Source organism: Adelges cooleyi, unplaced genomic scaffold (genome assembly GCF_023614345.1).
Source record: "Adelges cooleyi isolate 19-005CV unplaced genomic scaffold, UGA_ACOO_1.1 ACOO_flye_CR_arks_rails_tigmint_CR_PRNA_651, whole genome shotgun sequence".
In the NCBI taxonomy this organism is placed as follows: Eukaryota; Metazoa; Arthropoda; class Insecta; order Hemiptera; family Adelgidae; genus Adelges; species Adelges cooleyi.
Genome location: NW_026096352.1, coordinates 3,278,545 through 3,300,035, shown reverse-complemented (window position 1 = coordinate 3,300,035; position 21,491 = coordinate 3,278,545). Strand labels below are relative to the sequence as shown.

Here is a 21,491-nt window from a genome sequence, read left to right as displayed (position 1 = left end):
ACATACGCCGATGCCACAGCTATTCTATCCTCCATAGTGACCCCATTGAAGCATTTAATGCTTTTCAACAAAACCATGAACAAATTGGAAAATCGTCCTTAAACTGGCAAATTAAAATCAATGCAGAAAAATATGTACATGTTTCTTTTACTCTCAACAAAAAATATACGTCTATTCTAACCCTCCAAGAAATTTCTATTCCCTCCTTGTCTCAAGTCAAATAACTGGGTATTATTTTAGACAAACGACTAACCTGGGGCCATCACCTAAAATCAAAAAGAACGTCACTAAACACTCGTTCGCATTTACTACGTCCTGTACTAAAATCCAAAATCGCACTTCATAACAAAATCCGTATTTATAAGCCAATGTTAAGAACAATTTAGTCATACGGAGCTCAAATATGGGGTTGTGCTAAACCATCCAAACTAAAAAGAATAGAAGCTTTCCAACCAATTTCCCTCCGTATAATCACGTCCGCTCCATGGTGAGTTTCCAACCTCACCCTTGATAATGACATACACATCGAATCAGTTAAAAGTTTAGTTAAGACTCATTATGAAAAGTTCCACTCAAGATTACTTCTCCACTCAAATCCATTAGTAGCAAGCCCTCACACAGCCACTATTCCGGACAACCCCCCTCGTCGTCTAAAAAGACGTCGGTGTCGTGATCTTCTAATTACAACGCTACTGTTTGATTTCTAGCCGTAACCTGTCATAAGGGTCCTATTACTGGATAGCTTCTTTACTTATAGTCTCCCTGTAATTTATTTACTCTATTAGCATATTTGCCTATTGTATATGTACAGATTGTAAATGTTATTTAAAATTAAAAATTAAAGAAGTCAAAATGTGGCATTTAGCTGTTGCTTCATGTTTTAAATAGTAGATGGATTTTCTCCTTCATTAATTACTAAAACAAAATAGCAATGTACATTATTGTGGTTCCATTTTATCATACCAAAGCTTCTTATGGAGTATGATCCATGCAGCGTACTATTATAAATTTTTTCAAAATCCAAACAGCTTGTTCAGCTATAAAAAAAAAATAATGTTCAATTGTTTCAATTTTTATGTAGTTTTTACAACAAAATTGAATATTATTTTCCGGTACAATTAGTTTTGTATTCTATATATTTATATATTATATATATACATGTCCGTAAATAACAAGATTGAAGTAAAGTGGTCTTTTATTATTTTATTTATATAGAAATAAATAAAATGCTTGGCTACAATAATTTTTTAATACTGTTTAGTTGTTTAGTTAGTGTTGAAACTAGAGACAGCATAACAATTATTTTATTTAATTAAAAATGTTCAGGTCGATAACACAAAGATAAGTTCAAATACCGTAAACGCAATCAAACCTTAAAAATATGCAAAACGAGGTATTATATTATAATTTATTTTTTATATATATTTTGTACTTGATGTAATACTTATTTTTCTTTTATTCAGAATCACAATAATTCGGGATCTCAGATCCATAAAGTTATCGTAATGAACAGAGGCCCTAAAAAATTACCGCCTCAAATTGTTGTTATGGATTCAAAAGTAAAAGTACAGTACAAATGTCGCCTACTTAAACAAAAAAATTTAACTCTTAGGTATGTTAGGAAAAGTTCATAATTTATAATTTACAACACTATAATTTGAATAAACTACTTTATAAAATTACATATTATGGTCATTAAAAAAAATTAAAAACAGTGGAATTTGTCGAAATACCGGTTTTTACTTTTTCACGCTAAATATTTTATTTCTCTATCTATGTATATTTTAGGTATAGACCCCCAAAACCGTGTTTATGCTCTTGTCATTGACATGAAATGATTTGATAAACTGAAATTGAATTTAAATTCATAGAACATTAATTAATTTGAAATATTTTACTGATAGTTAACTAATAATTATAATTATTAATGGTAATTTTTAAGTAAAATTCTTTATCGTTATTTATTTATTATTAGCAGCTAAAAACATGTGAATCTTTCGGTGACACATTTGTTTCGTTTTCTGGCGAACAATCTCTAAACTCTTCTTTCTCCGAAGAAGAAGAAAATATAATCAAGTAAGAGTTGTTTCATTAATTTTGGCACTTCACTAATCGTTCCACCATCAAACTTTAATATATTAGGGTATCGCCTATTGTTCGAAAGCCGGTAGTACGTGTGAAATCGAACGATTCGTTGATATTAAAATTCAAAAACGACGCATGTGAACTAAATGCATGTTTGAAAAACATTCTCGAAGAAAATCAAGAGATTCACTGTCAACTCAACGCTACAGTACTTTCTGTTATTCGGATTGCCTTTATTTAGTAATTAAATATTATGTTTTTCTTATAGATCCAAAGAAACACGTTACTGGAAGATGCACTAAAACAACCGGTTAAATACGTTCATACTATCGTATAGTCGGTTATTTCATAAAAATTTTTTGTAATGATTTTTTTAGGCGCCATTTAAGAAAACTCATACAGGATTCAGATTTCCCGGTAAAAAAGAAATGGTAAGAAACCCCATTTAACCCGTAGCACGAATAAATAAATTACTCTGTAGTAATACCAGTCGCTATTCAGGAAGAAAAACTAAAATTAATGAAAGATGAAATAGTGAAACTCAACTCTCAAATAACCGAATTGCAAACCAGCCGCAACAAATTAAATTTTGTTAAAGCATTTTTCAACGAATATAATGCCATATCGCTTAATTGTGACGTAAGCAAAAGCAAGTGTTTTAGTAAATACACTTTGTTTAAAACTAATTTTGTTTGTAAAATTGAACCCACTTAGTGCAAAAAAACCGTGTGCCCCAAACAGAACTTAGATGAAGTTATCCGAATCAAATCCGAACAAATTGTGCAGATTAAAGCCCAAACAAAGTAGGTAAATACAATACCGTTTTAACATTACACGCAGGTTACCACGTAACTCTTTGGTTGGCGCAGACGAAAGACCGAGGAGTTAAACATGTTAAAAACTGAATTCGAAAAGACAGTGAACGCTAACACTGCAACAATTGAAAAAACCCGAGAATCCTTTTTGGAACTATCCGATTTGACTTCACAAATCCAAGAAATATCTGAAGTAAGTAGCAACGCTCTAGATCTCGTTTATCCGTGCACTAATTATGCATAATTTTGGACTTAATTTGGAATTAATTTAAGTGCATATATATAAAGCTATCAGTGCCACCTCCTTAGGGACGAGGTTTATAAACACATTAGTTATCCATCCGGGATAGTCGGTCCTTCACCAGACAGGATAATTGGATTCTAAAATATTTGTTTATATTGTTTATTTGAACTGAATGATGATATCGTGGTAGGTGGCTACGATGTATTCTTGCACCCCGTCTGGGTGGATGATAGTTAAATTAACAAGAAAAAATAAAATATTATATATTTTGAAAAATGTCAATAATATCCCATACTAAACTTTATAATGTCGTCAACGTAATATTTCCAAAAAACATAGTATTTTATTAAAATAAAGAAATTGTTTGTATGAATTTGAAAACTTATAAAAGTCGAACTTAGCATTTTCATGTAACAAAAATTTAAGTTAATATTATTTATTAACATAAAATATGAATAGAACAAATAATTTATGCAAAAAAAAAAATTAAATATTATGACTAAAATAAAAGCCATGTCAAAGCGTAAATGTATATTGTTATAATATTATACATTGTATGATGTACGAAAAAAAAATGTAACAGAGTTCAGAGTTTGGACAAGGCGTCAATGAAGATGATTTGAAAAAAATGTTGAACCAGGAAAATAATAAAATCGTTTCTTTGGAGATGATAGTAAAAAGCCGAAATAACGAAATCTCCGATTGTGAGGATAGTGTACGTATATATTAGGCCAGCGGCTTCCTTAAGTCTAGGCAATGAGCAAAATAGGAATTTAAATTATTGTTTGGGATTAGACGGCCGATGTAGAAAAAGATATCCGAGACTTACAGGAAATAATCGATTGTGAGCAGAATAAATTGGAAAGCACTTCGGAAAATTTCAACAAACTATTCGACAGATTAGTGGTGAGTGTAAAGCGTACAGTAGAGTAAATGATTTATGAGCGTTTGTTAAAAATCGTTTGATCAAATTGTCGTTGCAGGATGTTTATCAGACTCAAATAGAAGATTTGACAGCCATTCCGGTTCTATTGAGCGTCACTTACAAGAAATTGCAGAAAATCACCGACATGCGAGTGTTAGCAGAAGATACGTGTGATAAGTTGCAGAATGAATTTAACGAAGAAGCAAAAACGGTCAACTTACATGAAGTATAAGATGAAGTTATGTTAAAGAGATATGTTGTCGTCGTTACTGATGAATAATGCATCTTTCAGAGCGTGGCCGAAGAAAAAAATCGCGGCCAACAAGCAGAACAAGAGGCAAAGCTTTTATTGACCCAACTCGACGCCGAGAAAAGGGCGCTCGAGTAAAACTATTTCCTAACTTTAATGGTCTTTACTTGTTACTTGAACCCAAGTGACTATGCGTTTTAGGTCAAAAATCACGTTCATTCGTCAGAAATTGAGTTACGCGACTTCGGCACTTAACGACGACTTATCAGCACAAGAAATGGCCAGCAAGGAAGTGATGTTGACTAGCGACGACAGCGCGAAACAGATAAATGCTATGAAGAAGTACTCCGACGATTGCCTGTGCAGGAACATAAACGAGGTGATGTGTTTGAAAGACCTGCTGGCAGAGTTACGGACCAGAGAATGCGAAAAATCCGTCATGAGGAAAAAGGTATCACCGCGTTATTCGGTATTCATTTTAAAGCAGCTATAGAAATTTGTGGTTGTCCACTTGTAGGTCTTAGACGAGATACAACAAAAAACGAATATGCTCGACGAAACATTTCGAAAAACTATTACCGAAGTCACGTGTGTTCAAAAAGCCATTAATGAAGCCCCGTGTATTTTAACTATGTTGGATTAAACATCTTTGCAATACTAGATTTATCGTATCAAAATATTTATTTTGGTAGGAATTTAACTAAGATATTATTCACTACAAATTAAAATAAATATATATATATAAATATGATACGTTTAATTCGGTATTATATGCCAATACTTAAAAGTAGAATGATAATAACTAATTCGTATAAATTCCTATAGAAACATTTACATGTTTCTTTATTAAATATTAATAATATATATTTGAAAATATGGGTAATAGTTACTTTTTTCAATTACGTATGACTTACTAACAAATTGAACAACCATAAAACTAGGAGGTCAAAATGTTACTTTTGATGTGTACTTACGTTTGAAATTTAAAAAAAAAAATATAATATTACTAATATTTTACATTCATGTCAGACCGTCCTGAAAAAACCTTATTTCGGTAACTAATTTTATAATGAACATTTTTATATAAATTCAGAATTTAATAAACACAGTTTTAAGCATAATAATTATTTTAAGAAATATATAAAAAATTACCACGCTTAAAAAGTGTGTTTTTTTTAATGCGTTATTTTAATGTGCTGATGTTATATTTGTAAAAGGTCGAAAATTAAAATTAAAAAATAAACAAATTTTTGGTGCACTTATTTTATGCTAAAATTGGACCTATATGGTTATGAGTTAAGACCGTTCACCAAAGATTTACTACGAGATATGTTTTAAAACAAAAAGTACACTAACAAAGTATTGTATTATACCTATAACATGATAAACTCATTAGAACAAAAGGTATGTACAATGACTCTTATACACCAAGTATTAGAGTAGAAAGGTCACTATTTTCATACTCGTTTAAGTAACCTTTTAATGTCAGTCGTCAGTTTGTAATTTTAGATTTAATATATAATTTTATGAGTGTAGCACAACATATAGTATCGAATACCTTATTAAATTGTGTACTACAACTCAATACAAATATTTTCATGACGGGGACGTTAGTTCACGAGTTTAAAACAATAGTATGTCTTGCGCGGTTGGGTTGTCAAATTGTACGTTAGGTATTATAACATGACTGTATTAAATGTTTAAAATTGTCTGACGATATGGAGATCGGAGACTACTGACGACGATGACGCTGCCGCGCCGGAGAATAATCAGTTCGATAAAAACGCATGTGTGTACATTTTTTAATCTGCAAGAGAAGGAAACATTTTTTATTGTAATATAATATGCTCGTGCCTTGGTCGTTTGTGTAGCCTTTCATTGTTGTGTTGTTATCGAAAAAAGCGGCGGTGGCGATGACAATAATTCCATAATAATATATAATAATAATAATAACATTTAAAGTGAGAACGTCCGCTTGGGCGCGCGCACTTCATCGGAATAATAATGTGTAGCGGGCGGCGGTTTAGTTGACGTACCAACGGGTTGTGACTTGCGAGGTCCCCTTCTGAAACAAGACAAGGAGACTTAATTGACCCTTTCGATCACTCTAAATCCACACTGGTTCCCTCTCCTTTTTACTCCATTTACTTAATTATTAGTCACTACCGGTACGCGGACGCATAGCACACTATTCTCGTGACAATAATCGTGATATCGGCCTGTATGATTCTTACTCTTGCGCTGTATCCACAGTAAACGTTTGCCGTCCGCCGTTTATCTACATCAATGCTGTGAGTAATAATACTATGGTCATCGCCTACTTGGTCGAGTGTCCACTGTAAACACTGATCAGGTATAACTGAGATCACGCGGCAAACGACATGAGGAAAATCAGAGCAGTGTACGTTTTGGCGGTATTCCTGTATTTTGCTTGGTACCCTTGCTGCCAATCGACTCCGGCCGAATGTGACTTCAACGAAAGGTACATATAACTTTTAAGTATTTTATTACGACTTTATTTACCCGTTCATACCACTCAAACCGATCCCCATATTAAATCGTATATCTTTAGTTGTCGGCCATAACCAGACAAGCCTTATTTTTACAACAAAAAAAACTTTCAAGTGTTTTTGACTCGGCAAAAAAATCTATAAACCAGTGAAAAATCTTTTTTGCCAACACTTTACTAAATTAGTTAATAGTTATGTCCATACTCTCCGATCTTCTCTCTTTAAAACATGCACATTGCACTTTCAACGTAATAACTCTTTATATATCCCAACGCAGTGCTACAAAATTAATCATAATTGAAAATCTACAACGTTGAGACTAGTATATTAAGAAGTTAACAAAATGTGGTAATAATATATAAAAAGCCAAAATGTACTAAGTAACTAAAGAACTTTGTTAAAGATGCTGTCTGCGTTTCAAAAGAAAATGTAAACATTAAAACGTATAATCGTATTGACATGTTTCTCAACGTTCAAAGAGCTGTTTTCGTAAACAAAAAGTTGTATTTATCGAGGCAACTCAAAATTAAAAATGGTTTTAATTCAATTTTTATTCAAATTAAAAAACTAGTTAAGGTTTTAGTATTCTATACTCTTAATAATTTGAGTAAACATTTATTGTAGTTATAAACAAAAATGTAAATTTTGGCTTACCAACATTTTACCCTAACCTAACCTAAATATAATAGACTCTAGGGCATCAGTACAAATCGATATTATTGCATTTAAAACTATCCTTAATGACATGAATCAAGTATATCTCTACTAAATTATTAATTATTAATTTTAAAAAAATTGAAGAAGTATTTATAATTAAAGTTGTGTAATAATCATTTTTTTTTTTTAACAATTCAACCACCGTAGAATAAATTATTTTTAAAAATTACATTTTTATTTCATCTTTTACTGTATAATTTACCTCACAATAAAAATATATTACCAAATACTAAAAAAATTTAATTGAAAACCGTTCATTGTATTCTAGAAACTATTAATGATAATATGCTAAATATTGATAAGGATAATATATTTAAAAACACGAAGTTGTTTTGATATATTTTTTTTTTAAATCCGAGAACTTAAAAAAAATCAAGTTATTTATTATCTTGAACATAAAATAAGTAAATTGTAGTAAATTTGTAACTTTACTCACATTTTAAATTAACTAAAAATATTGCGAATAAACTCTATATACCTTGTTCCTTAAGTTAATATTGGTTTCGGCGTGAAGCATGATAGAGCCTGGTTCGTAGGCTATTTTCTTTAATAATGTTGCCTTAAAATGGGATTTTTTTTAACGTGATTTTTTAATAAATGTTTTAATGATATTTCTATAACTTTTTATATCTCTTAAAACATACTTTTAAACGGTCGGTATGCATATTTTCTAAAAAAATTAATTGTAAACATCGAATTTAAATATGGTAAGGTTTGATTGGAAATCGATCATTTGTAGCCACTAGTGCACTATACTTCATAGAGCCCTGGATAATTATTCAAACCTAAAAGAATCAAACGAATTTAATGCATAATATCCCAGTGATTCTTATAACGATTTTTATCTTTTTTAGTATTTTCTAGAACTTCATTAACTTTTGTAATTTAAATGGTAACGTATATTATATTTATTTAAATTTTGAATTAAGAATAATTTGCTGAAAATGTTGACTAGTCTATAACCAGTTTTGAATAATTATTTTTTAAGTTATTTAAGTTGAGTAACGCGTGCAATAACAACTCTACAGTCCTACATTTAAAACTTTAAAACTTTTTATTCAAAACAGGTTATCGACTAGTAAACATATTCAGCAAATTATTCTCAATTTAAAAAGTTAATTAAATATATACGTTACCATTTAAGTTTCAAAAGTTTATAAAGCTCTAGAAAATACTAAAAACTTTATTTTGTCACTTTATTATATGTAATTGGTCAACTATTGACCAGCTAGTTAGTCCTTTTTTTTTGGAATTTTTAATGTTAAGTTATTATAATTTTGTAATAGTTCTTATTAACATATCATCAAAACAATAACTTCTGTTTTACAATTAGCCATTTACATTTTAAACTATTTTACTTGTATATGAACTTTTAATAAAATTACTAACTAGATTAGGTACTAGGTTGAATATTATAGACAAGATTGTAATTTCGATTTTGATTGACACATAATATCATTCCTAACTTTATCTTACTCGATCATTTGCCTAACCAATCAATATTATAATATATGTTTTATTGTTTATCGCTAATCTAGACATAATTTAGTACTTTGGAATTATCATCTACTTATTTTATATTATACTGTTTTTGTAAATTAGCTACGATGAACTGGTTACCGTCAACGTCAAGGAACCGGTTACTATCCGGAAAAATGAATGGTGTTTAAAAGTCCCGCCAAGGTGCCCAGTCGACAGACTAGAATACAGGATGGTGCCTAAGAACATAGTGAGTATAAGCAGAGGAAGACCGCAAAGGGTTACTCCCTAAGGAGAACACCAAATATGGACTATCTTACTCAAAATTATATTGTACGGCTTTCAGTTAAATTATAGTAGTTATTTGTGTTTAGACGGTGACTAAGACAAAAACGATCAAACGGTGTTGTCTTGATCACACGAGACTGTACAATATCTGCGTGCCCAGATGCAATCCAGATCAATGTCCAAATATGTTGTGCTCAGTGGACGATGATAAATGCACATGCAAACCGGGCTACGTGGGCCGCAGTTGTCAGACAAGTAAATATAATCAGTGACTAAATAAGATATGCTATAGACCATCGTTGATCGAGTACTTATAATAGTTATACCTCAGCATCATCCACCTCTTAACTGAAAAAAAATAAAGTGTATTCAAAAGTTAAAATGTAATTGACTTATTAAAACAAATTTTTAATAAATTAATAATGATTTATTACAATTTGTCCATAATTCGACCAAGATTTATCGCTTTTATCTGTATTTTAACAAAATTCATATTATAATTGATTTTTGACAATATTTGATCTGCCCAAATTTATTATTTCTAAAGATAATACAATTCACTGCCTTAAGGATAATACATCATTTTAAATAATGAATTAACAATTTTATGCATTATTTAAATTCTACAATTAACCGCATAAATAAAATATAGTTTTAGAAATAGTTGTATTTTATCACATTCATACGATCTATGTACGTATTTATTTCTATTAAAAAAACGAGTAAATTATTAAAGGTTAAGAATTACTTGATCTACCAACTATAGCAGCTTATAAGAGTAACCGCTAAAGAAAAAATATAAAATGCACGCATTGCAAAATTAAATTGTGTCTAGTTTATTTTCATAATCACAACGGATGTATCTAATCATCTGGGTAATATAATCTGTTTACGTTTTGATCATTATATAGGTATGCGCACTTAAATGAATTTATTAAAAAACACCGAGTCATACATCCCACTCGTTTTTACAGAAGCCAAAACAAGGGATAATATAACTTTGAATATGTTTTTCAAACCGTCATTAAATGTTAAATACTACAGTATTATTAGAAGTACTAGACAGTCTACTGCCATATTAAAAAATACAGCAACAATATTATGATAATGTATATTGTATTCCATTCATGTATGGTTTAGTTAGGATTACTTTTAAAATCTGGTTGCTAAAAACGTATACAAAGCAGGTCACGGACCCTCTATGTTTAATCCATCGTTTCAACAAATTTTCAATTAAAAACTATAATTAAGTTAAAGCGACCTATATTGCGGTTTTCTGTCTTCATTAAAGTAAAACAATTTATTTATTTTAATAAATGCAATTAAAATGCAAATATTAAAATAAACACGTATTACACATAAGTTTGATGAATTTAATCGACATTCTATAATATTGACTTAAAGGAATCAGTCAATATTAAATTTATACACTTACGGTTCGGTTGTTTTTTTTTAACGTTTCTAATTAAAGTTATCCCCGAGGGTTTGATATGAACATTGTGAACCTAAAAGACGGCTTTATGTCTAATTGGTATTTAATTAGTACATTAATTATTTACGTGAGTTTGAAATATCACCTTTCCAACTAAATTCACCGGGCTTTTGCGTTAGTTGGGCCAATTAGCTATTCAAATCAAGTCGTACGAATCTCACACCATGTCATGCTGAAAAAATGATAAACTTTCAAAAATAACTTTTTATTATTTATAGGATTTATAGTTTATAAATTTCACTCTTGGTTTTAATAACCATTCATAACCATTGAAGATATAATCATAAAATATTCATATTAGTCTATTATGTATGTATATTTTGTTATTTTTCAGATCTAATATTAAAATAGTGTCAGTTTGCTTATTTATTTTAACTTTATGTACATCTATAACGAATGTACAATCGCAGTGAATGTATAATAATTTTTGTTATTTTATTTAAAAAAAAAAATAGTAATTATAATAATAATGAATAACAAATGAACAAACGTTGTATTCACGTTTAGCTGTAAGCGTTTTTTAAAGTTTACTCGATAGATTAAATAGTGTGTAAGATAATACCCAATAGTGATAGTATTACTTAAGTGCCTACTATAGTATGCACGAATTAGTGTAACATCAGTGAATGGTTCATTATATTTTAATAAGCACTTCGTCGGCGCTTCGGTTTCCGTCTGATGCCATTAATAATTAAAATACGTCCACAGAGACTATTCACACCAAACCTGCCGTAGTCTTAAATCATACAGTAGGAAACTTTTGTGAGTTCCTACACGGTTTTGAACTTTCTTCCACTGAGTGGTGTGCGGTAAAGTAAGTGAATTTTGGCAAAAAACAACAAATTATAGTGTGTTAATTGACAAGTGCAATGTTTTAATAACATTACTTACTACGTTTGATGTAAAATATACATCTGTCGTTTCCGATGCTTTTGTCTATGAAAAATGCCTGATATATTTATAATACACCTAAAATACGTTTAAAGCGCGCAGAAAACAAATTCTAGATGCCCCAAAGAATGCAGTACGGATTAGGTAATCCAAATACTTAAGTTGTAAGCAGAATCAGACAAATTTCGGGCAAATATTCTAATCTATATATATATAATTGAATGTCTGTCTGTTTGTCTGTCCTTTATGCATTAGTACACCATTCATCCGATCGCCATGAAACTTTGGAAAGTTGTTGAGTACACTCCCGTGAACCTAACTGACATAGTACTTTTCGAAAATTCCACCCCTAAGGGTGGCCTCAAACACGAACTTTGTACTTTAAATACGAAATGTAAATAAATTAAATGTTTGTAACCATAGTAACCTAAAATAAGCACTTGAATTGTAACCATGGTAACCACGGTACTCGAGCAAATGGTAGATGATGATTAAAGGAACAGGCCGATTCTATGTACCACGATTCTGGGCAAGATTTTAACTGTTGGAACGGGATCTGGACCTGAGACTGGGACCGGGACTGAGACCCTTGAGTAAGAAAAGGACATAATAACCGAAAAAAGTATCACAAAAACGCTGTCACGCTGTTATGATAAGAAATAAGATATTAGAGATTAGAGATGAGGGATGGAGATGAAGGTGGGGATGGTGATGGAGGTGGGAATGGGGGAATAAGAATTATTTTACTCAGCCCTGGCAGACTAAATCTCGGGTAACGCCGGGTCCGGACAGCTTGTAAATGATACAAAAAGATAAATACTTAGGTAAATAATCATTACGCTGTATGCTGACAATAATAATAGTGTGGGTGATTTATTTTACCTTGTACTAATTTGTTTTGAAAATAATTATAATTTTGTACTTTTTTTAAAACGTTAAAGGTTAATTTTTATACAATATTAAGAGATATCCAAATTTTTGTTGTTTTTCTTTTGTAAATTCCAGTGTTCTATTAATTTTGTATTATAAAAGGTAACGAATATATATTTTTTATTTTTGAACTAGAAATAATTTATTAAATGCTTAGTCCATAACCAGTTTTAGATAAATAGTTTTAATATTTAAAATGTGAATATTGACCTAATAAGTTTCGTAAAGCATGGGTAAAAAATGTAATTTACCCTATCAAAATAGGAAAATCTTAAAAAATAGCAAACAATAAAAAATTCTTGTTACTATTTTTATATGTATACACTATAGCTTAAGCTCTTAAATAAGATTTTGCAAAAAAAAAAAATGTTTCCAGTTTACTTCTTAGAAATAAGCAAAATGGCATTCTCTTAAAGTTTAAAATTTAAGTTGGAAGATGGAATGTGGTTTAGCAACGAGTGAAGAAAAAAATAATTATTTCAAACTGATTATCGATCAGTCAAATTTTTCAATTATATATTTATTATAATAAACCAAATAATTATGAGTAGACATACAATAGGTATAAATATGAAGTATTTAACTCAGTTTACAGTTATGTCAAAATATTGCAAAGACTGTTTTAAAAATACTGCTGTCTCCGATTCAAAAGTCTGTCTTTAACAGAAAATGTGAACATAAAATAATATCTGGCCTTAATCGATTTACTGACAACATTTATCAATATTTAACATTTCTCATAAATCAATTATCGCCAGTAAGTGCCTACCTTACAAATTCATTGGACTATCCTATATATATTGTTACATCCTAATATATCCTTATATCCTCCGTAATCCATATCTATAAATAATATTTGAAACATATTAAACAATCATTTAACTATCGTTCATTCAATTGTATTCAATACCGTTTAGGCTACAACATACCGAAAGATTTTTAGAATTTTAACAAAAAATTTATTTTTTTTTTAATTGGAAATTCTGTAAAAGGTAAAATTCAATAAATAATAAAAAACACCTAAAAAAAGGAAGTTTTCCCAGAATAAAACTTGCTTATAAGGTATAAACATAATATGCCGTTTGGCCTTTAATTCCAAGAAGAATCTGTTTAAACGAGATCTTTTTTACATTAATAATATTCATTCATAAAAGTAATTTAATTTTAATAAAAAAGTTGCGGCACTTTAATGTATAGGCATCTTTACTTAGAAATTAGAATTACTTCAGAATAAATTCAATAACTTTGTATTTCATACATAGGTATTTTATAGGGAAATGGAATCCAACTGTATGACAAGAATCATACATTATCATTTATTAGTTACCAAAATTATAACAACACAAACAGAATACAACTTGAATAGAAATAGTTGAACAGCTAAAAATGTTTCGCATATTTAAAACAAAAATTCAATTAAAAAAATATTTTACGTTTTTTCTCTAACCTTTTTTTTAACGAAGAGGGGTGTATGAAGATAACCAACCATAGAGTTATAGTAAAGTATGTATAAGTGTTGGCCTAACATTTATACATACCTACATTTTGCAATAAAGAATAATTGAACTAAATTTAGTTTAATTGATCATTCGTAATGATGACATAGACTGAACATTTTAGTTCTATAATACGTGTAAATTAATTGATTCCCAAATTTATTTTATTATTTGATGTAAGACAACGCTGATGTAATTTGTAAGTAATATAGGTACTAGTTCTATGTTTAGGAAAAACACATATTAAAAATAAAACGAAGTAACTTATATTGTAAATAAACCAAACAGAAAAATATTTTTAATGAAATTATGATTTTAGCTATTTAACGTTTCTTATTTTCTATGACAACACTAAAGTTACAACATAAATAGTAATAATGTATAGACAGTTTATACTCAACAGTAGCACGTATGAAACTATAACCATTAAAGGAAAACCAAGTAAAGTTTTGACTGTTGATAGATAAAACATATTCCCAAGTAACTTATTTCCAATATCATTTCAGGAAAACATATTTTTAATGAGGAAATTATAAAAAAAAATTAACCAATATATCTTCATAAGACAAAGATCATGCCACAACGTGTTTTGATACTTCTGATTTGTTATGTATGGTTTTACAAAAAAATTTGTGTTCCTAAGAAGTATACTTTTGTACTTAGTTATTATAAAAATTACTTATATTCAACGGGTTTTTAGACAGTTGCAGATGAACAGACAAAATTCAATTATTTACGTTCAATGTATGCGCGTTATTTAACAAAGTTTTCTTAGTTATAAAATATTTGTATTGAACTTATTTTATACGATTTAACGTGTCTATTCACGATGGAGCTAATTAAAAGGCGAGAGATTGTTTCTACCAGAAAAGATTTTTTTCTCATCGAACCATTTTAATAGAACTTTATCTTTAGTAGCTTATAACACTAAAGTTTCAACACAATTTTCTCAGTAGATGTACGCGTAGTCCATTATACATAGTACTTCTCAATCAGAAATTGAATCATAGTTTTTTATCGACACGACAATAATTGTTCATTGTATAATATCGTAATATACGACTATTTATTTTGATCATTTTAGTGGATATCGATGTCAACAACTGTGTACATTTGACTATTATTTGTTGTACATTAGAATCGCGGGTATTACTTAAACAAATAGTCCATAAGACAAACATTTCATTATTTTGTTATTATATAATATTTATCTTCACTCAATGTGATACACTTGCCGTCTAATAGTCTTATTTTCTAAATATAACAAATACTACAGTCATAAAATGTAATGTTGTCTCGTTAATAAATAGCCGTCATAATAATTTGTCAGTTAAGTAGTAAATTGACTGTTCTATTAGAAATAGAAAAATATTTCGGGGTTTAATACACGAGATAATAAATTTTAATCAGAGTTGTAAAATTTCTTATTCGACTAAAACGTTATTCGAAAATTAGCTTCCTATATTTATTGGTTTCATATATTTTTTAAACGTAGAACATAATAGATTTTTACGAAATAATATTTTCAAATATGGTTAAGTACTTGAAAAAATCACTAACAAACTATTTAAAATTATATTTTTAAAAATGATTTGAATAGATTTGACTTGAATTACGTATTATCTAGATGATTACACTTTGCTTTTAATCATATTTAATTGCTTACAACATGTATGAAAATAATAATTTGATTCATTTTTTATTCAAGAAAAGCTATTGCACTTTTTACAATACAGTTATTTTATTTAAAAGTTAAAACATTATGACATTTTTTTTTTTTTTTTAATATTTTAAATATAAATTTGTTCAAATTTGTATAAATTACATTAAAAAAAAACTAAAATGTATAATCGGGAACGATATTTTTAAAATATGATTTCGTTACTTGATTACTTTAGACATAGACGCATAGTAGTATTAAATGAATTGGCAAGGTCTGTTTATTTTACAAAAATGGTATTGTTATACGGGGTGTATTTATTAAGCAAGCCATTGGTTACTAAATATAACTTTTGTTGTTGTTTATTAGGATGTGAGTCTGGAACGTGGGGTGACCGATGTCGGAACTTGTGTGAAAATACCTGCCCCGATTGCGACCACCAGACCGGAAGTTGTTCGTTCCATCTGCTTCTGAAGAAGATCTCGGAAGATGCCAACAGTGCTGTTGCGCATTTGGAACCCCAGGATGTACTAACTGTCTCTCTGACAACTAATCAAACCGATTCTACGCCAATCAAGTCTGATACGCAAATAGATTTACAGAATAATGCCACATCAACTTCAACTAACCCAGCAACGAACTCTACTCCGACGCCGGAAACTACAGCTACTCTTACTAGCTTTCTGGAGGAGCACACGTCGACGAAAAAACCAGGTGGGAAAAGTCAAGGCTATTACCGGGACTTTGTTATGACCGTCACCAACGCCAAAGCCACAGTGTACAACAGCTATGACCCGGATGAACTAATGAAAAAACTCATCTGGATATCATTTATAACCGTGGCGGCAATTGCCATGACATTCGTTGTGATGCTGCTTGTGTTTTTCAAATGCGTTGCCTCCCCTTCAACCACGCAAGTCAGGCAAGAGCTGGCAGTACCCAGTGACACCAAAAACGGTGAGTAACAAAAGTATGGGGTAAAGCATCAAATTATACTTAATATTTATATAAGTAGTAAATACAAGCATAGGTTTAAATAACGTTTGGATTCAAAAGAAATGTATTTATTTATTTTACGGAAGTAAATTCTATTAACAACGATTATTACAGAAATAATTAACAGTAGAATAAATAAGTACAACAATATGTATAGAAAAATAATTCATATTTAGAGAGCAACTGTTAAGGATATTATAGGTATTAATAAAAAAAAAACAATTTAACCAATGTAATAACTAGGGTTACAAATATGTCTTGTATCTAAATAGTTACAAAAAATAAATCTAAGGTATAAGAGTTTTCAAGTGGCATTAAAATGTAAACTAGCGGTTAATACAAATATTATTTACTATAATTTTGTAATACAAAAATAATCTCTATTTTTTGTATTGTTAAAAATAAGTTCAAAATTAATATTTTGTTACTGATAAAAATCTATGAAACGTTTAATATGATGTATAAAATTTGAATACGATTTTTCACTCTCCGTTGAAAATACAATTTATATTAATGACTTTTAAATATTGAACCAAATGTATGTAGATTGTATAAATCAAATGTAGTATTAACCGATTTATAAAAATCACGATGTTATGTTTAACTTGTATATAAATCTTTAAAATCTTCTTGTATGCCATTTATTGTATCAAAAAATGCAGGCAAGCAGAAAACACAATTTATTTGTTTTATGTTTTTTATTTTATCGATAATCTAACACAAGACGTAATCAATTTATTTTCAGAGTCATACAACATGAGCATGATGTCGAACAGATACACCAAGACCCCAACGCCAAAGCACGAGGGTAAAATACATTTTATTTCACCATTTTTTTTTTATGTATTATATCGAATAATATATATTATAAAGATATAAATATACTATTTGGGGCCGCAGCTACCCACTCTTGCGATCAATCGACGTTGTGTGCTCGTTTAATGGTAATCAAATCAAAACTATGTTTTATGAATAACATATAGTTTTGAATAAAAACCTTTGCCTCAAAATTGGATATGTATGAGGCCTCTAAATATTCTAGTATAGAAGTCATAGTATTATAGTGTATAGTGTACGCGTTCAAATTTCTCAGTTGCCGATATGCTTTAAAGTTTAAGTCTCATAATAATATTACTGACTACTATAAAGTTTAAACACGAGCTAAGCTGCATCGAAGCTAAAAAATAGAATTCAAATTTTTTAATGATATCATCATTTAAATTCCCTATTGAAAAAAACTTTAAAAAAATGTTAATGTTATTCGAATTTATAAATTATAATATTAATTACTTATACTTTAAAATGGTTTGCTTATAGTTATCAAAAGTGCCATGCATGTTCCTTCCGAAACATTTTGTCCGGTTTTCAAAGCTCCTAATTATTTTCCTGCAGGTGAGTATTCAATTAAATTACCATGTTAAATATGTAATTTGAACTGTTCTTTAGTACTTCAAAAGTAAATAATAAAATTACTATTTACCAAATTAAGTTCACTTAAGACAAAATAATAATGGTTTCTCCGTAAATGATTGTAATATAAATATACAGAAAACTCTAAAACTTTCATTTACAAAAAATATTATTTGGAGCTACAGAGTTGATTATCATTTATCTTTAACTATGTCGTATTTGTTTTATATTTAACCTGTTTCCTTTCCATTGTTTCAGCTGGAAATGACGTATACGATTACCCACAACCAATTTATGAGGTCCTGTGTTAAACAAAAGCATAATGCTTTGTATAATTATTTTTAATTTAGTCTTAGCATTGCAAAGACCAAAGAGTTAAATGAAAAGTGGTTTATATATTTTTTTGTATTACTCGTGTTTATAGTTTTTAATGTATAATAAATTTATGCGTTCGCATATAAATGTACAGTGACCGACAAACAGGCGAATCAAATACATTATTGATTCAATGCAGGTTAAATGCAGTACCAATATTACTATGAAAAAAATAACGATAAGGCTTTAAATCATTTTATTTCACCACTTTACTAAACAACTACCTACATAATATTGGACCATAATATTTGCGCTGTACAAATGTCAAATACTATAACTTAACGATACATGTTTATAATAAATCACTATAATTAAATGGATCTTTCTTGGAATTGTGATTTTAACTAAACTATAAAGTACTTTAGTCTGCATGGGTTCCGGGCATATTATTAACGTGGCGTGTCACGTTCAATAAATAACGTTTAGACGGCGTTCTAGGTATGCAATTTTGATGTATTTCGGTATATAACGAGTATTCGGCGTTTCTGTATTTCCATTATGATTTAAATTTAAAATAACTATGGCGAAAATAATAGTTTATGAAATGTTATCTTTTTATCTATATAGTTTTTCCTAAAACAATTGTTAAGCTTCAGAAATCAATTAAAAAAATTAAAAATATTTCATTAAAAAGTATATCCGTAAGTTAGAAATTAATTTATTCGATTTTTACCGTAGTCGATCAAAATATGTTGTTCATAAAAAGTTGCTACATTAGTTGGTTAATAGGTGGGCCTAGAAGGTGACAATGCACTCAGACGTGTAGGTCCATTGTGTGTCAGTTGCAACATTACTTACACACTAAAGCTTGATACATAGTTTTCCTGACCTAAAATGTTTATATTAAAACTGCTAATAATACATTTTACAAAATAAAATTGAAACATACGAATAGAAAATAAGAAAATAAGTAAAAAAATGTATTTATTTGTAACTATATTTTATGTTTTTAGTTGTATATTATAATAATATAATTAATATTCAATTTTACAATTTCGGTTTTTTTTTTCAAATATATTTATCTGCAGCTAATGATCCAATACAGCGTTGAAAATTAAATTATATTAATTAATAATTATATTATATAATAATTGCCTCCGATTGTGTTTGTTATTATTGTTTTTTTTTTTATTGTAATTTTATTTGTCTTTCTTGAACTCTCTCTCACTCAAAAATTATTTGCTTAACGAATGGAGAAAATCATTTATTAAATTATAACTCTTGTTATTTTTTTTACACCTACGTATAATTTGGTTTCAAATAATTTTGGCCTTGCAGTTGTATCTTAAAAAAATAGCAGTAATAATAGTACAATGGCATAAAAATATCAACAAACTCAAAAACAAATCGCACGACACTAACATGCAGTTAGGGAGTCCGTCATTGTAAGAACTTTTTTTGCGACAAGAAGAATATAATAGACATTTTTTGCTACATTGCCCGACTTAAGAGGTACTAAGGAATTTGACCCAATACAAAATACGCACTCAACTAGCTTATATGATCTGTAAAAACGATTGGTGGTGTACGAAGAAGTGCATTGCTTAGTAGATTATGCTGAAGATAACAGCCAACGAAATAAGCGGACAGTTTTAGTTATTATGATCAAAGAATAATTCTGAACCTAACTAAGTGTTAAGTTCAGAATTAAACATTAAACAATGGGCAACATACGATGATAACCATGAAGAGCTAGTGGACGGAAAGGAAAAATATATTTTCGAACTAGTAATATTATTTCTTCAACGACAATACCGAGAAGTTAACTGGGAAGTTTATGGCCTCCCGTCTCTAATTCTGGGTACGCCGGACCGCTTCAACTATACTTCGAGATTTTCTGTAATCTCATTAGTTTGTAACATTTATGTCTAAATGTTATACTGTGGCTCTTTTGTGTGTCTGTCGAACAGTTGGTCAAAATAATTGTGGTGTTTCTCAACCACACTTCCCTTTCCGTCCAAACTTTTAATCTCTAATATCATTAAAAGTACTGACTCATTACTGGTTATCGACCAGCCATCATGTTTAGTAAACTATTTTTAATTTTAAAAGTTTATAAAACATGTACGTTACCATTTAAGTTTTTAAAGATGATATAAAAAAGCCAGTACATTGGGGTCGGAGTATAGTGGGGATGGGGAGGTCCCGGTTGACAGGAATTATTACAACTGAAAGTGATAAAATCACTTTCATGAATCAGCACAGTAAGAAAGTATTAAAGTGAAGTGCAGTGTTTAAAAATTAGCATCCTGTATCAAAGCGTTTATTTGAAAGCGGTTTTTAACTTTTATTAATAATAATTCCTATAGATCTTCGACCTCTCCGTCCCCATCATGCTTTGATCCCATTATGCCTCGACCCCATTGTACTTTCTTACTCGAATAAAATCACATTATATATCACACATCTGCAGAATCGGACCATCCTAATTAGTCCACATTTTGTCTGGAGTTCGGTCTAAAATGTCAAAAAAACAGACCGCATGCAATCCCCAACTGTACAAACTATATTTTGATTGGATTTATATAAAATGTCCATCGAAAACATTACCTAGTCGTTTTGTCCACAGACAAAAATAGACCATAATAATAATCCATTATTTTGCAATAGTATTTTTATTTTTATAAAACAAGACCATTCTTCAATGCAACTTCTTCGACTTTTCAATACTAATACTTTACTACTTTACGAAGATAATACTTTACTTAAAACCTTATAAGGTGACCAAAATCCCATAACTTTTTTACTAGCATTATGTATAAATATATTTTTATTTTGAGCTTTGCAGTGTTTCGAGGGAAAAGAATGTGATTAATTTTGTTTTATTTATATGTTTATTTCTATTTCTGACAACGACAGCTCAAAGTTCCCACTTTAAATAGAGTTAAATAATAATAAATACGTGATATTATCGTTATCCGCCTGCTT

At 29.4% G+C, this 21,491-nt stretch overlaps 1 protein-coding gene across 1 annotated transcript; it reads left to right on the top strand.

Annotated features, from left to right (window-relative positions):
• The first annotated feature begins 6,350 nt into the window (after positions 1-6,350).
• LOC126844435 (uncharacterized) lies at positions 6,351-19,454 on the top strand. Its single transcript, XM_050582632.1, has 7 exons — positions 6,351-6,801; positions 9,149-9,275; positions 9,400-9,568; positions 16,152-16,739; positions 17,524-17,586; positions 18,096-18,170; positions 18,447-19,454. Exons 1-7 carry the CDS (start codon positions 6,701-6,703, stop codon positions 18,497-18,499), a joined length of 1,176 nt encoding a protein of 391 aa, XP_050438589.1. The 5' UTR covers positions 6,351-6,700; the 3' UTR covers positions 18,500-19,454.
• The last annotated feature ends 2,037 nt before the right edge of the window (positions 19,455-21,491 follow it).

What these genes read in the sequence shown, in the direction of transcription:
- LOC126844435 (XM_050582632.1), top strand. Translation starts at nt 6,701, where the DNA reads ATGAGGAAAATCAGAGCAGTGTACGTTTTGGCGGTATTCCTGTATTTT. An exon ending in GAATGTGACTTCAACGAAAG is followed by an intron (nt 6,802 to 9,148) that starts GTACATATAACT and finishes TTTGTAAATTAG; the next exon opens with CTACGATGAACTGGTTACCG. An exon ending in GGGCCGCAGTTGTCAGACAA is followed by an intron (nt 9,569 to 16,151) that starts GTAAATATAATC and finishes GTTGTTTATTAG; the next exon opens with GATGTGAGTCTGGAACGTGG.